A 16373-nucleotide genomic window follows, 5' to 3' on the forward strand; every position below is an offset into this window, starting at 1 on the left:
ATAGATCCGGTGTGTCCGATAAATACTCTAGTCTCTCTGTCTTCGCTGTTTATCTGGAATATCTATTGCTCATATTTGATGGTATGATATTTCAACAGTTTCTTATCGAAACCATTTTGTGGTATATCTTTCTTCACTGGTACGTATTCGTTAGCATGCCGACATAATGAAAGAATAATATCTGTCTACGGTTTAACAACCAAAAATGATCTGCAAATTGTTTCAGACTTGTAGCTTTTGCTATTATTAAAATTTATGCAGCTGTTTTTGTTGTCTCTTGTTATTCGTGTATAGCAAAACTCAGAACATACATAGTACTGCACATAATTATTCATAATTAGCCGATGTACCCCTCCGATGTACGTTGTTTTCTCTTCTATTATAAAAGCTAAGCAAGGGTTTCTTGCTATTATTTATGCACACAAATCCTTATTGAAATAATAAACACCGTTTTGAATATTATTGGTTAAATATAAATTATTCAAGAGAAACGTTTATCGATCATTGATTTCGTTCAAATAATAATTATGAACGGTAGTGTATATACATCATAATGGATCGGTGGTTTTAGTGTAAAAGGGTTATCTTAAATTGAATAATGTAGAAATAGTAATACCCTCTGGAATCGTCTTGTTGAACCAATTGTTTTTAAAGTAATTGCATCTCGAGATAATAATTTCCCCAATTCTGGTCCGATTCATAAGCTTCTTAATATTCCGTTTATCCCCCATCTTCATTCCCGGCGCATTATTTTCGGTGCATCTCAATTACTCGTCCAATCGATCGTTCTAAATTGAATTCGTAGCTTGCTCCGTGGAAGAGACTCTTCGTTGGGAAGAATCGCGAGGGAAATGGTGACCTCGAGCACCGGAAGCTTCAATTAAAGACAGTCTGCTCTTGAGAGTGCGATTTGTCGCGATGGCAAAATAATAGTGCTCTTTACCGCCAGCGTTATGGTAATTTAACGAGGTAACAAACTGCTCCGACTTCATGGAAACTTTCCCTATCTTTTTCTGCGTGGTTCTTCAAAACTTCGAATCTCTTTTTGTTTAGTACAGAACAGTTAGAATCATTCATCTTTAATCGGTAAAATTATAACAGTAGTATCATAGTAGCCAACTCGCAACTTTCCATAGGGATAATAACGAAACTGATCAATTTGCAATTTTTCATTGGAATCTTATGGAATTTTGTCAATTTATGATAGTGTGTACTTTCTGAAATTTCAATGATTCTCAACGCGATATATGGATAGAAGCTTTCTCTTTTGCGTTATATATTTTTTCTATATATCACCCACTTTGATTTCTTTGCTACAAACTTTAGTTTTTAGTGGTTCCAGTATTAAATAAATTTCGACTTATCGCGTACAAACAGCGATATCTAGCCATTTGAAAAAGTTTTTACGAGTGAATGCGATAAACTACTGCTCGCGAGAACTTTAAAAGCTGGTCGTTTAAACAAATGGTCAGCCTGCTACTAGTAAATTTTAGTAGTATGTTGGAGACATTTTTAGGATAGATAATAGTCAGGCTGGTAATAAAAAAAAGTTCGTACAAACGATGGCGTAAGCATTGCTCAGATGTGAAGAATCTCAGTGAAGTTGCGGATTCATTAGGATGATTCGTCTGACATCATAACCAGTTTAGCAGTAGAAACGATACTGATATCAACGATGCTAATCCCGACTATGTATCAGCACCGGGCATCTTCTCTTTAATGAAGCTTCCCGATGAGATCTCGTAATGAATTATCACATGACACATCGAACGGTGGACGAAAGTCTCTACAGACGAAACGAGCAGTCAATAAGAAAATGACGAATTCGATTCATCGATATCTTCGAAGATAAACTTTGTATGTAGGAAATAAACAACAGAGAATTAATAGATCGAACAAATGAAATTATGTAGTCTTCCTCTTCGCATCGTTAAACGATGTATTTTCAAAGACTATCTCACGCGTTTCTAATGATCGTAGCGACCGTATGTGCTACAGCAATTCGCTGATAATTTTCAGACGTAAGAGTCTTGAAACTATAATGGCAAATAAAGTCATAAAGATAGCTAAAGGGAACGAACGGGAAGTTTGTAAGAAACTTCCTTGCCATAATAAACCTACATAATTTGACTGATAGAAACATGGAAACTTTGTTTCTATCCTTACAGTTCAGTCATTTCAACATCGATCGATTTACGACCTCATGCATAGAATGTAAGAAAATTATTTTCACGCACATTGAACGTGCCGAAATTAGTCATAATTAGGTTATTACCACCGGCATAAATAGAGTCGTAAAGAAAATTGCAAGGAACAAACAGGAAGCTCGTAAAAAGCTAGCGAGTAAAGGATAGGAGCGAATGACATTGGCTACGTTATTACGAACGATATTCCACCGAGACTAGAACATCCGGTGGCGTAAAGTCGCGCCACGACAATGTGAAACGCCAATCTGGCATTTTACTTACCACTTCTGGGAATTACACGCGGTTAAATTATTTAAGCTTTGCTCGTGGATCGAGAAGCTATAGCGAAACAGAGTGATCGGAATTGTTGCGTCCTATGGAACTGATTACTTCCGGGATGTTTAAAACTCTTGTTTAAAGCGCGGTTCAGATTAAGAGGAATTTGAAACGGATCCCGAAACGTATTTTCGATATATATACAAAATTTCTAGCGACGATACTATATAGTAATATCTGATGTGCTCGAGTTTCTCAGAAGTCAAATCGACTAGGCTCTATTTTTTCTGAAATTACAAGACATGATAAATTCGTCTGAAATCAAACGACTCATTTCCTACAATTTGTCATGATGATCGATCTAAATCAGAGCCTTTAAGATTCGAGTCACGACATCGTCGAGATCTAATTGATTCAATTCTAAAAATAGTTCTTCGTGTTTCAATGTCATTACCATTTTCGTAATGGCGCAAATGTACGAAATGACGTGCTGTACTCCTTTCATTCGAGTGCTTAAAAAAAATTAGTTGATCAGCAGAGTTTCACAGTCTACCATTTGAGAGACGATAATTTGGGAACAGCGAAGCGAGAATGGTGACCGTTGGTAGGATTGAACGCCGAGAAAACGACTTAGTAGAGTCTACTACACCGGTAAGGGTCAAACTTTGTTTAAGAACTGGGTGACGTGGAACGAGGCTATCAGCCAGAACTTTACCATTCTCCTAAATTGCGGCACGATCTCGCGGAACTTGGTGCGGCCAAAGACAAGGTAATCTGGTCTAGTCATCTGTTGTGCATCGACTTCGCTCCTAGCCGAATGTTCCGCTTATCGATAGAATCTTGTTGGACCCTGTCAGAAATAATTGTTACCAGCGTCCTCGGTATTGGGTACTCGAACAACAGGGTTCGGATTGTGGCCGATTGATTGTTCGAAAGTTCGTGAATCCGTAGCAAATTCGACCATTCAGCACTTTTTAATGGAATTCTTGTCGCGTAAAAGGATTTTGTTGTCTCTATATTTCCCGTCAAACCGTATATCTCCTCTGCAAAAAAAGTGCAGGGTAAAACTTTGCGTAACCTAGTTTAAGATCTACTTAGCCGCTAATTAGGGGCTTGAATTCAGTTGAAAGTCTTCGTTTGCCGATTTACAGACCGAAACGTTAATTTCAAGAGATCCTATTTACCGCGGGAAGAATACATCGTTCTGGATAGACCATTTAAAAAGGATCTCCATTGTGCTCCGTTCCAAAAAATATGTGAGATTTAAAATATCTGCTGTCTCCGATCAGATTCATCGGCCATCGTTCCCTTTAACCATTTTTGAGTATCATCTTTCTTAAGTATCCTCAAACGATATGACGGTATAAACGGTATATCAGTTCTCGCTTTGTTCCAAGAGGGTAAAGGCAAGGGGAGTCAGCTAGATCAGAGGTCGTTGAGTGGAAATGGTCACTTCCTGATCCGTGAACGTTATCGGGGAATATTTTAAATCATTGTATAGATAATCGAAAACCTTTCCAAAGGGGGAAAAGATGAAGCAAAAGGACGAAGGGTATCTCGGCAACCCCATGAACGTAATTCATCCTGTAATGACCACGCCCGTGGCCACCTCCTATCTCTCGTTTCCTTTACGCACAGTGGCTGGAAAATGGGTTCGGTCTTGTAAAGAATATAGGACGATCCCCCAGAGGAAGCTCCGAGGATCCCCGTCCCTGTGTACTTCCTTTCAAAAGATCTTATCGTTCATCTTGATTCCAACCTGACGCGTAAGCTTATTATTTCTCGTTACGCCCTACGTTTTATTGGCTTAACCCGTGATAATTTAGATTCAAAAGATCGGTCTTGCCACCGCGGTCACGTGTCTTGAATGACGAGCGAACAAGCTTCCCATCATAACTTCTGTATTTTTTGTTCTCCGTAATATATGTGTGGGATGATTCAATTTAGGGGTTAGAATTATGGATCTAGGGGTCGGTGATAAAATCGAGATCAGTATTTCTGTTTTACTATTGCATTTTTCGGCAAAGTTTCTGTAGAACGTAGCGGGATTTAAGAGAAACTTGACTTGTATGTTTAGGAAATTGGCAAATAATACGATGATGTTATTTATTATTGTAGGTATGGTCAATTGGCTGCCAGTTGTTATCTTAGCATTCGAATACAGAAGATATTTGTCTGTCGAGTAAAGTCCTCGTCTACTTTGAATCGCTTGACTTGGTCAAGTGTGTTCTATTTGTTTTAGAATTGTTTTAGAGACGGTGAGTCTATAATATTGGGTTGTTCGAAGAGCTCATGATGGAATTTGAAGGCCTCTCTTTTGTTTCGAGCATCACACACCTTGTACTGACCAGTGTCACATGTTTTTCATTAATTGGGACATTTGTTGGTAGCATACCTTTTTTATAAATGAATATGCAAGATATAATAGGCTGATTAAAAGTACTACGAACTCTCCAAACAACTCGATATTTATTGGGTTTCTGAGAATCAATCGGATCCTCGATGTTGTTCAGAGGTGGGATCGAAGTCGATCTAAACTTCGTTGCTCGCTCGGTGGAAACTTCATCTCTGCCCATCGACAAGGTATTTCGCTCGGATTCCGCAGCGTGGCACGCGAAACGCCACTAGAAAAATGGCCATTGGCTTTTCTATTATATCGATAAACATCTCGCAGCGATGGCTTGTCAATAGCAAAGCGCTATCGCAAAGACGCGCGGTAGCGTCGATGGAGTTTCATCGCGGTGAGAAATTTCATAACCCAGTTTTTCTTCCGTGAACAACCGCATCGATGTCACTTTGTTCAATAAGTTTAGTATTCGTTCGTTTGACGCTTGGTTTTAACAGGCCGACTTATAACCCGTTTGTTTATTTATTACGATCGATATTTTACGCGATCTTTCGGATTTATTATTCGCGGGATATCAAGGAGCAGAAATCAAAATGTTTTTTGTGAAAAGAGAACGACAGTGAGAAATAGACGAAACGTCGTAAACCGGGTTTATATTGGCAGTTAAATTCGTTTATTTCATAATTCTACATCCCTTCGCTGTTTATTCGTGATTTATTTGAAAGATTAATTCATTTTCTTACTAATTGATTTAATGTTGCAATCAAAGGCATCGGATATTTAATTATTACGAATTAATCCTTTGTTCATGTATTTACATCTAAATTCTAATCGTTATTCTGAGAGTTTCGAATCTTTACAAAAAAATTTCTTTAGTTTTATGATTACCAGTCATTTCTGACATATCGTTTTTGTTACACTCTTAAACTAAATGTCTTGTCGAAAGTGTAAAACCGTCGCTAAACGAAGTACGAACTCGTATTTGCGACTATTACCTGATGCCGCCAACGTTTCTCCAGTTTACGATAGTTTCGAGCAAAACCAAGCATTCGGGGAGTTTTTATCGTTGTGACCGTGGGGCGATACTTACAATTCATGTCGACGTAAACGGTGGAGGAGAGCGGGATGGACCTATTGTTATTCGTTGCGTTGCAGGTTAGCATGGAACGGACGTCGTCCCGTCCTAAATTTTTTATAACGAGCTCGTTGCGCGTCACGCCGTTCCTCACTGTTACGGTTTTGTTGCTGACGAGTTTGTCGTCGCGGTGCCAGGACACCGTCGGCGCTGGCTTACCTGTGGAAACGCATCACTTCCATTTTTCACGCAATTTTCAAACTATTTCCTGAATTTCTTCTCACTGGGAACGAGAATTTTTGCCTGACGGTAACATTCTGAAAGGTAGCAGTGGATCGTAGTTATGAATTTTATTTTGTTAACGATTCGCCCCTGTCAGCTAAAAATTGCATAGAATTGTTCGTTCGTTTCGTTATTGTGTTTTAGTGGGAAATATAAAAAAAATTCGAGATTGCGTCGTAAAAATCATTTACAGTGAAGAATTGGTCGCGAAGGGCGTGCAATATCCGCGACAGTAATTGAAATAAATTGTCACGATGATAACTACCAATCTTTCACGGTAACACCAGGTACTTTAGTCCGTAAATCGTACGTAATGCGTGTTTACTGCGAGTACACATGAAAATTGTACTGCCGTAGCCTATTTTCCACGGTTTCCCGGTATTTTAACCCTAGAATCTCGTAAAACTGTAGTTACTTATCGTTTCTTCTCTAAGTACACAATACCGCAGTGCCACGATCATAAATACTATAATCGAATTAATTTGCTTTCATGCAGAGTAATCTCGAGCATAGTGTACTTTTGTGTACTCTTTAAATCACTGCCAATTTTCTTATCTTTCCTCGGGCTTAGTACTGTGAAAAAGTCTTAGACCATCTACGTTGCTAATTTTATGATGGAAACTAAATATACTTTAAGATACTCTTTGTGTGTATTTTCAGAATTAGAAATTCCTTAAAAATTGAGCGTATCTAACAAAATCATTGTTGTCAATATCGAAAACAATCGATTTAACATTGCAAACTTCCTAAGACATAACTTTGCTACAATTGAATTATTGTCCGGAAAAAGCAAGTTCTTCATTGACAAATCTCTTATTCTTTCATTCACTGATTTTCTTAGAAACATAATTCTTATAAATAAATTATATCACATTCGAAAGAATTAAAAGCAATCTCTATGCAAATGACTGATATTTGTTAATCTTTTACTTTCAACATTATCGAAATTTCTGTTTCGTAATTTCCCAACTCGGAAAGCATGATTTCGTTTAGTAGATACTCTAAGACCTTAGCACAGGATTGTATCCATTACTTGGTAAAGGAGCTACCTAACGTGGCGATTAAAATGAATTTCTGGACGTGGCCAGCGTTCCTTGCCACATACACGAACACTGTCACGTAAATCCCGTTGCAAACGAGGCTTCAACGATCCACGAAAGCCGTGCTCGTTTTTGGAATTGCAGCGGGCGTTCCAGCGGCCCTCTGGACCGAACCACGGGAACACGGTACGATGTGACGTTACATTGTACTTACCGCCGTACACGTCACAGTAGAGCCGCAGAGTGTCGCCCTCTATGTACGGACCCACCATAGAGTTCCGTGCGATTCCGGAATCATCGACGATCACGATTTTGTGCGGTGGAACTGTAACACCAAAGCAAACCACCGAGCATTTACCACTTGACATCTGTTAGAACGAGAAAATCCTAGATATAAAGACATTGATGTTTTGGATACGTATAGTGCTTGGGCACATTCAGAATTCTAAAATTTCAAGTAGAGTATAATTCAAAATGAAGAAATTCCCAATGCAATACATTTTTGGAACCGATATGTAGAAATTTGTATCTTGGATATATCCAGGATCCTGAAATTTCTAGTTGAATGTCATCCGAAATGAAAAAATTCCCGATGCAATACTGTATTCGTACCGATATAGAGAAATTTGTGTCCTAGATACATTCAGAGTTCTAAAATTTTAAATGGAGTGCCATATGAAACAAAAGAGTTTCCAACGCGATGTATTTTTCTATCGATATAGAGACATGTGTGTCTTAGATATACCAACAGTTCTAGAATCTCTAGTGCAGTACCACCTAAAGTAAAAATATTCTCAATGCATTTATTATTCAACGTTGCATTGAATATTTTTATAAGATTACAAATATATACGATTTACGTACAGAATGCTAAGCTTACTCTACGATCACACCTTCGATTTCCCAAATCTATGCTTAGCCACTCTCATGCCTTTCGGTTCAAACTTAAAGCGGACGCACACAGTCACGTAGAAAATTCCGCTACCCCGAACACGCTAGTATCCAACGTTCCAAAAATTTCACGGACCTCGAATACACAGTCTACCTTGAAATTCCCCAGACTAGGAGTAGAATCGCGTTCTAAGACCATTCGAATTGCGAGCAGAGTCGCTTGTAGGGTTCGAAGATCGCGCGACCCGCGTCTGGCAGTTGCAAGACGGAAGCTGTCGTCGTCGAACGGAGGCCGATAACGCGAAATTGGTATTGGAAGATCGCGGCTCGGATACCGCGACGCCATTAAATTGGAATCTGAAATCGATACGGCGCGGACTCCTCTCAGCTTTTGCATGGAAAAAGAGAAGATCCGCTGGCCAACGGTATTGCAGGGAAAGTAATTGAAAAATTACTGCCGGGAAAGTCGATCCGCGACATTATGTTGTCGTTCGTTCGTTCGTTCAGCTCGTGGCTCGTGGGTTTGGGTGACGTTAACCTCGTGATTCTGATAAATGACATGGGAGGAGCGGTGGGAGGACGCGCCATTTATTGGTATTAGCTTTTGTAGCACTTACTGTATCATAATTTCACGTGGTATGTGTTATACAGCGTTGTGCGTAAGTCTCGGATCGTTAATGGTACTGCTCTTACCAACGCAAATTAATCCGTGAGCTTATTTTTAGGAAACGTTTTTATGTATCGTTACATGGAAATAGGATTTTTACATATTATCGTAGTAGTAGTTTTTAGTTTGTAGTTTCCTTGGTTTATTCTGTTGAAAATGCTACCATAAATGGAGCCTTGATCTCAATAGGAGAGAACATATATGGAGGCGATTAGACCAAGTTGGAAGAGAAAAGGAAGTCAAGAACGGATATCAGATTTTTGAAATATCGAAGAAGGGATTTTATCGTGGAAGCAAACGTATAATACATAAAATATTAGTCGATACGTTTCCAGATAGATACTCATTTTTTAATAGAATACTTTTCTTGACAAAATTAAAATAACACTAATTGTAATTATGCTTGTATACATTTATCAGACAAATTTACATTTCGCAAGTTATCTTAAACTTTTGTATAACGGTGCACATTTCTCGAATCACCGGATATACAATCCTCGAGGAAATATGATGCACAACGATAATGTGCCTCCTGGCTTGCGTCTTCGAACACGGTGATACATCGTCGTACACTAACTTTTATTAACTCGAAACGTTGCTTACAGGAATTGCTGACGAAAATGCTATTAATTCAGCCATTCCTGGCTATTTATTTGGCACAGAAATCGTTGTTTAACGTGCTATACTTTGATCGTTGAGTTATATCGTCTCGCTGTGAAATTAAGAATTTCGATCAACTACACCTGTACACTCCTGTTCAAAAGTTGCAAGACTTTGTTTTACTTCTCCAATTCACCAGCATAATACACACTAAACACTTTCATTGTCATCTATTATGTATCATGTTAAATGATATTTCTCCACACGTTTTAACGATTACTTAATCTTCCCGGTTTTATTGCAAATATGAGAACTGTCCCAAGATTTTTAAGCGATTTAAGTCTTTTTGCGACGAAATAAATACTTTCCTCTTACTTTGTGTCCCTTCCAGAAGATTTAGAGTTTCGTCCTATATTATATTGAATTTCAGTCGGATTTATTCCGACATAGTAAAACGTGGTAATTTAATTACAGCATTAATGAGTTTCCTGGCAGATTTGCGATGGGCTACGAACCGCAACGCACAAGGTAACATTAGGGGGATCGATTAACTGTCCCTTGTAACTCAGACTATTTGAACTGTATCAGCGGTGTTCCAGCGGCAGTCGCGGTACGCCCACCAAGCCAATATTTGATTGTTTGAGCTTGCTTGAAGAGTACGTTAGGCGGCATTGATATTCTCTCTGATAGACGCAACCCTCAGAACCTGCGTAATGTGCGAGAATAATCCCCGTTACAAGGTTTTCCAACCGATAAACCGATCGACCGAAACACCAAATTCTATTTACACACATCAAATCTAAACCATTGCCAATATCATCTTTTCATCCTTCACAAGAATCTTCTCTACTTTATCCAACGAACCGTTAAATCTGAATTCCTAAACCAAGCAAGATCGAGTCAGTTTCTTTACCATTTCCCCCTTCCTTGTCGAGGAATACCAAGACAGAATTTCAAAGACAAAGCTGACTCAGACAACAGCTTGTCTCATTTCTCTAGTCGAGCCAGTCCGAACATCTCATTACGATAATTGGTTCGGCAGCTCGATTTTCGTTCGTTCGCGAAGCCGCGCTATGTCTTCTCTTGTTACCGAGAAAAAAGTTGCGAAACTCGCGGCTAGCCTTTGTTATCATGCAACAAATATTTTGTAAAGATGAGAGTATGCGTAAGGTCAGGCAAATTGTCGCTGAGCATTGAACAGCTTTTACCTACTTGTCACGGAAATAACGAGACCTTCCTTTGTTGTCGAAGAACGACACTTTCCATTCATCAACGATAGATTTTTCTTTTTAATTAACGCCTTTTATGTTCAAGTAGATACAAGCAGTATTTGTTAAGTAGTATCTTGCGAGAGTACATGATAAATCATTCTCTTTGAATTTCGTAAATATATAATTTATAAAATATGACAGAATATAAAGTTTATATTATTCAGACTACTACTAATAATAATAAATTGTATATAATTTCATACTCAGAACATAAAAATGCCAGAAACGCTACAAACTTTCCGAACAATCCAATATGATTAACTCTTACCAAGAATAAGTAAGTTAAAGACAAGTGTCCGAATAAGTTTTGAGCGGTAGTGTACGTACGGGTAGTGTACACAGAAAGCTTTGCCTCGCTACGTGTTAGCCTTCACGGATGCATGCATGTACGTGACGGAGAAAGACACACATCTGGTATAATCCGAAGGGCTAGCAGCGAGCAAAACAGCAGGACTCGTTTCGACGAGCACTCCACCTTCTTACATGCCCCTCCAATTTAGACCTTGCTGCTGTTTCGTCCGTTCTCTCCATTTCGCGCGACTTCTTCCGAAGCTTCTAGTCTTTCCAACTGTTTTTCCTGTCTTTGCTAGCTGTTTTTCCGTTCCTTTGTTTGGCTGGAAATTGGGAGCGGGTTCTGTGGTTTGCTGGCTGTAGTTTTGTTTCCTAACTTGCGAATCTCTTCCAGGGGTTTTGTGGATGATCACGTCGAGATGTTTTTGGGGGTTCTCGAGAGCTGTTTTCGAAGATTTATTGCTCTTTAGGATCTCGTTGGTTGTACATAATATCATTCTTTTTTCGGTTGGGACTGGGAGTGGATCGCGAGGATTACAGATTGGAATTTGATTTCGTAGATATCGAAGGTGCCTTCGAAGACAGATTTATCGTCCTTTTCGTCTTATATGGTTCTACTCTATGTGTTGACCATTTCAGAACTCTACCTCCTTTCTATTTTTCTGTTCTTTTATTCAATTGTGATTTAGAAATGAGTCGTGTGAATTACAAGTTGTACTTTCATCTTGTAAGTTGTAAGGGATGAAATAGAGAGATTTAGGCTGCTTTCGAAGACTTACATTTATTGCTCTTTTGGTACGTCAAAGGTTATATGATATAGGGATGTTTCCTACATTCTGTTCTCTTCGGTAAGTCCTTGTATACGCGTGAAATCTATTGATGCGATACTTCGTTCAGGATACAGAGTTTTCTATTCTAGTATCCGCTCGGTTGCTCCTCTCTTTCCTTAAAAAGGTTCAGTGGTATGATATATACGAGAAACTGATTCACTTCTGTGATAAAAATATCCTATGATATGAGAAGGATGCTCTCTTCTCTCGTGTCACACAAAGAATAAGCGGCTCTGAAATTATCTTAGCTGCGTCGAAATAGCAATATTTCAGACCATATTCTTTAAATTCCTCATAAATATACAAACATTCGCAGTTTACTAATTAATATTTCCGTACAAATTAATATATCCGTGCAGGAAAATCTGCAAAAATCTTTCGTTAACACATTGAAGACATCGTATGAAAATATCATTTTCAAGTCGTATTCCTCCATTCAAGTCCAATTCCTCGGCTTTCTATACCATTGTCGCTTCAATTATGCATACGTTGTAGCGCAGCGCAAGGATACACAGTGCGTGTGGAAATATTTTCTCTAAAAGGCAGGACATTTATTGCCGGATATGTAAACGGCTTCCTTACGCATTCCGCGTCAGTTGCAAGAGCTGTTGGGATCAATATTCGTCCATGTTACAGACTACGCTCTCTATACACGTGAATTTTCCAAAGAGCCGGCTCGGCCGTCCTGGATTTTCGTCGACTCCGCATCAATGAATACCCGTGATTCAATTCGTTTTTACTTTCGCGTTTCTCGATTCCATCGCGTTCCACATTCGACCCTCACCACTTACCTGTTTATAGCGACTCTTTCCTTGCCATGTTCGTTTATTTCGCCGATAGGTTGCTTCATTAATTCCGTTTCTTTGAACGGATCCTCACTTTTCACAGAATGTCGTTCAGAAACGGCGTTTTATATCTTTTCGAGACATAGGACCGTCAAACGAGCTATGACGCAGAATGCTATGCTGTTTGTTTCGTCAGGTGTTTTTATTTTAGGGATTATCAACATTTTTCACTCAATTTCGTTTTATTTTTAAAAGATATTTCGTCAATATATAATTAATTCCAATTAAGAATTAAGTTTAGATTAAATTAAAGCAGTTATTCTATCGCATGATCTTCAAATCTTAAGAATTGAATAAAACTTCTGTTCTTGACTTCTTCCTATTTTTGAAATATGTGTCGTAAGCATAATATACAAGTTCAGAGGTTTGTATTAAGTTTAGACGGAAAAAAATGAAAATGTCACAAAAAATTACGTAACTTGAGCTTTCTTCGATTTCGAAAAGGTAGATACATAGGATATCTTAACAAAGGGCAGATTATCTTAGTGTTTTAAACCATAATTTCCAGAAATACTTTTCCATAGTAGAACTCCGTTTCTTCACGTTGTTTCACGGTTAATACCAAATATCCCTCTAAACATCATCCAACAACGTATCACGTCCGTAATCTTTTTACGTTTCGATGGCTCGTAGTAGAGAATTTCGGTAAGATCAGGACACCCGATTCCCCAGATGTCGGTTCCCTCCTTTTCCCTTCGTCGTTTCTGCGAAAGCAGCGCCGATCTGGAAAGGTCTCCGGGACAAGATCTTGTCGAGATTCATTCGTGTTGGTTCAGACGTCGACGAGAGCCGTGGATTCTTCTTTCGTCGTGAAAGGGAAATAGAGTGTGAACGAATCTTGGGCAAAATGAGACGCCGCTGCAAGAATCCCCTGCTTTTTGGGGTTTCGGTCCCAGAGAAGTTAATTCAACGCAATGTCGTGAATTTTGCTTGGATTTTCTGTTAGAGACTCTCGAAGGGTAGCGTAAAGATCGTTCCAGATTAAGCTGTCTTCCATTGACAAATAATCTTTGACGAATTAGCATTACGTCGTCTTCGTTAAGTCGTCTTCCTTACAATAAAATACCAAATGTAATAATCTTTACCTTTTTTCAGCAAAGAACAACGCCGAATATTTTATTCTTTTTGTTCTTGCTGGTTTGAATTAAAACGACGAATGTGGCTCAACAACGGCGATTATGAGATTGCTAATGTTCATGCGTTCGTGGGAAATTAAAATTTGCGAAAATGTATAAAATACGAAATATGAAACATTATGAAGTAACATAGCGAATTTCTCGTTTAGCTTCTATTTCACGAAGCTTTGGTTGTGTTCGCAAAGCTCTGAACTTGCTTAAACTTGCAGTTTACTAATCGCCTGATTCGTCATTTCCAAAATCATCTTGTTATTTTATATCCTCCTAAATTTATTGTGAATTTCTATGATCTATCTAGAATTGGCCATTCACGATATTGGCGCAAAACGGACGACATAAACGTTTCAGAAACAGATGTAGTATCGTGTTATATTATTTGTCGTCTGGATTCTCTGAAATATTTATGAAACGTGTATTGTGAATACTTCGAAGGAAACAACTGATTTTGATATCTTCCAGGGATATTTCGTTGGGATTCATTTATTCGTATAACACACGACCCATCGATATTAATATTACTGCTCGTGTGCTCGATATCAATATTACTGTGACTCGTTTTTCACAGCTATTCTGCACACGTTTCAATGTTTTGAGAAAAGCAAATGGAAAAGAGGTATACATATTGATCCGGCTGATTTCAAGACACCGAATCATAAAGAGATTACTGCGTGTTCCAGAGTCGGATAACGTGTCTATTCCTCCGTTAAAACGATAAAACAGATTAATTAACACTGCCATTGTCGTTTAAGGAAATTCAGGAACAATAGTTTTACATTATCTTATTTCGATGCATTTCTTATGAGGTCGGTTGTCGAATGACGAGTCTTTATGTTGGGTTATTTCATAAGTAATGTTCCTTTAGAAGACCAATTTTAATTATATTTACACTTACTTGTGACATGTTAATTGCCACGTTAGTTATGATATGGTAGGTTAAGAATTATACTGGCGTAAGTCAATCATTCGGTAATTCCAATTTAATCATGTATGTCAACTTCTAAAAGTACCGTTCGTTTAATTGCATAGTTAACTACGTCATCGCATCACTCTGAGCACATTGAATTTTTTATGATCACAGACGTGAAATACTATTTCCAAACGAGTAGAAAATAAAAATTTCATGGTGGTGTGGGAGGAAGGTACGAGACCAGTTCCACATAGAAAAAATGCTTTCCCAAGAATTCAAATATTCATAAACTTCGCGAAATTCCCCAGAAAATTCTAAACACACTTACTAACAGCAATCAATCCGGTAGATAAAAACTTTTCCCGCTCTTCTATAATTCAACGGACAAGGAACACTCTGAAAAATGTATCATCGATCAATATTATTCCCATAAAAACCGGGCTTCTAAAACAAATAGGCAAGAAACCTTTTGAAAAGAGGATTATTATTTTATGTCCTCGCAAATAACAATTGATGCGTGAGCGATTATTATTATTATTGCTGCAAAAATCATATTTCTGAAACGCTACTCTTGATGCGATTTAATATCTTCCTTTCAACGTAAATTCGCTATGACAGCAGAAAATATACTCGTCTGCAGGTCAACCTTCTTATGGATCGGACAACTGCAGCATTCAGAGGCTCGTAGGTGTCTTCTTCTCTTCGTCTTGGGCTTTCTCCTTGGGATAAGATTGTCCTAGCGTGTCGAGAGACCCACTTTCCGATTCGGTTGCCATTGGGATATAGAGCCAGGGCCAGTCTTTCCATCCGTAAAAGGAATACGAGCTGTGTTCACGTGTAATAGAATTCTCGAAGAGAAAGAAAGCCGTCACCTCTCTGCAAAAGGGAGAAACCTTCTGCTCGATAAGGAGTTTATCGAGATTAGATGGGAAAGCGTCGAGCGATCCAGTCGCGACGATACGTACACACGGAATTAGTTTTGTATCTGATTTCACGCTCTCCAACATGGGATAATTATACTTGAACACAAGTTAAGTTCCCTTACGATCACTCGTCGCCTCCCTGTACTCGTACGACTGGATATGCATGATTTTCGAATAGAGATGCTTGATACAAACCCTCGTGGATTCGTGTACTTGCTTCGGATAGCAGGAACCTTTGACTCGGCAAACTTCATATCGACGAGTTGCTAGGAGCTTCGAAGGAGAGCTACACAAACTTTGATTCTCTGGAGTGTCTAATCTACGATGTTTTGATGATCCTACAGTAAGAGTTCCTAAACTCTTGCGAAATACCAAATTTCTGACTCGTTAAGTCGCGTTTGCGTTAATAGGTTGTTCTCGTCCTACTTTGGTGAAAGGACTACGCTAGACTTTTATCGTCTGAGTGATTTTTATTATTAAAGACGATTAATGTACTTGGTAAAGAAATTTTGTGTAACGTTGGTAAGTATAGCGTTAAAGCAAAGATTAACAGAATAGGACGTTGTTAATAGGATAGAGAATGGTAACAAAGATTACCTGTCTTCGGAGTTGCAACGAATTGCGACACTTGCGAGAGAACTTCGAGAAGAAGCAGAAATGTGCAGACAGTATCGCAAAAGTGTTTTAAAAGTTTTCGAAGAAAAATCGTTCCTCGACAAAGTTGGATCATTAATTGGACGGTAAACAATCGTTTCACCTACAAATTCAGTTCGATTAAAAATAGAAAAATACACAATTCCAAGTCG

At 38.5% G+C, this 16373-nt stretch overlaps 1 protein-coding gene across 1 annotated transcript in view; it reads right to left on the minus strand.

Annotated features, from left to right (window-relative positions):
* The window catches only part of LOC126871900 (neural cell adhesion molecule 1), a 297362-nt gene that overhangs the window by 39512 nt on the left and 241477 nt on the right, over positions 1–16373 (minus strand). Inside the window, exons 4-5 of the mRNA XM_050631230.1 lie at positions 7421–7531; positions 5900–6103 (exon numbers count right to left, since the gene is read on the minus strand). Coding sequence (XP_050487187.1) covers positions 5900–6103; positions 7421–7531 — 315 coding nt within the window. The remainder of the gene's footprint in view (positions 1–5899; positions 6104–7420; positions 7532–16373) is intronic.

Source organism: Bombus huntii, chromosome 12 (genome assembly GCF_024542735.1).
Source record: "Bombus huntii isolate Logan2020A chromosome 12, iyBomHunt1.1, whole genome shotgun sequence".
Taxonomy (NCBI): Eukaryota; Metazoa; Arthropoda; class Insecta; order Hymenoptera; family Apidae; genus Bombus; species Bombus huntii.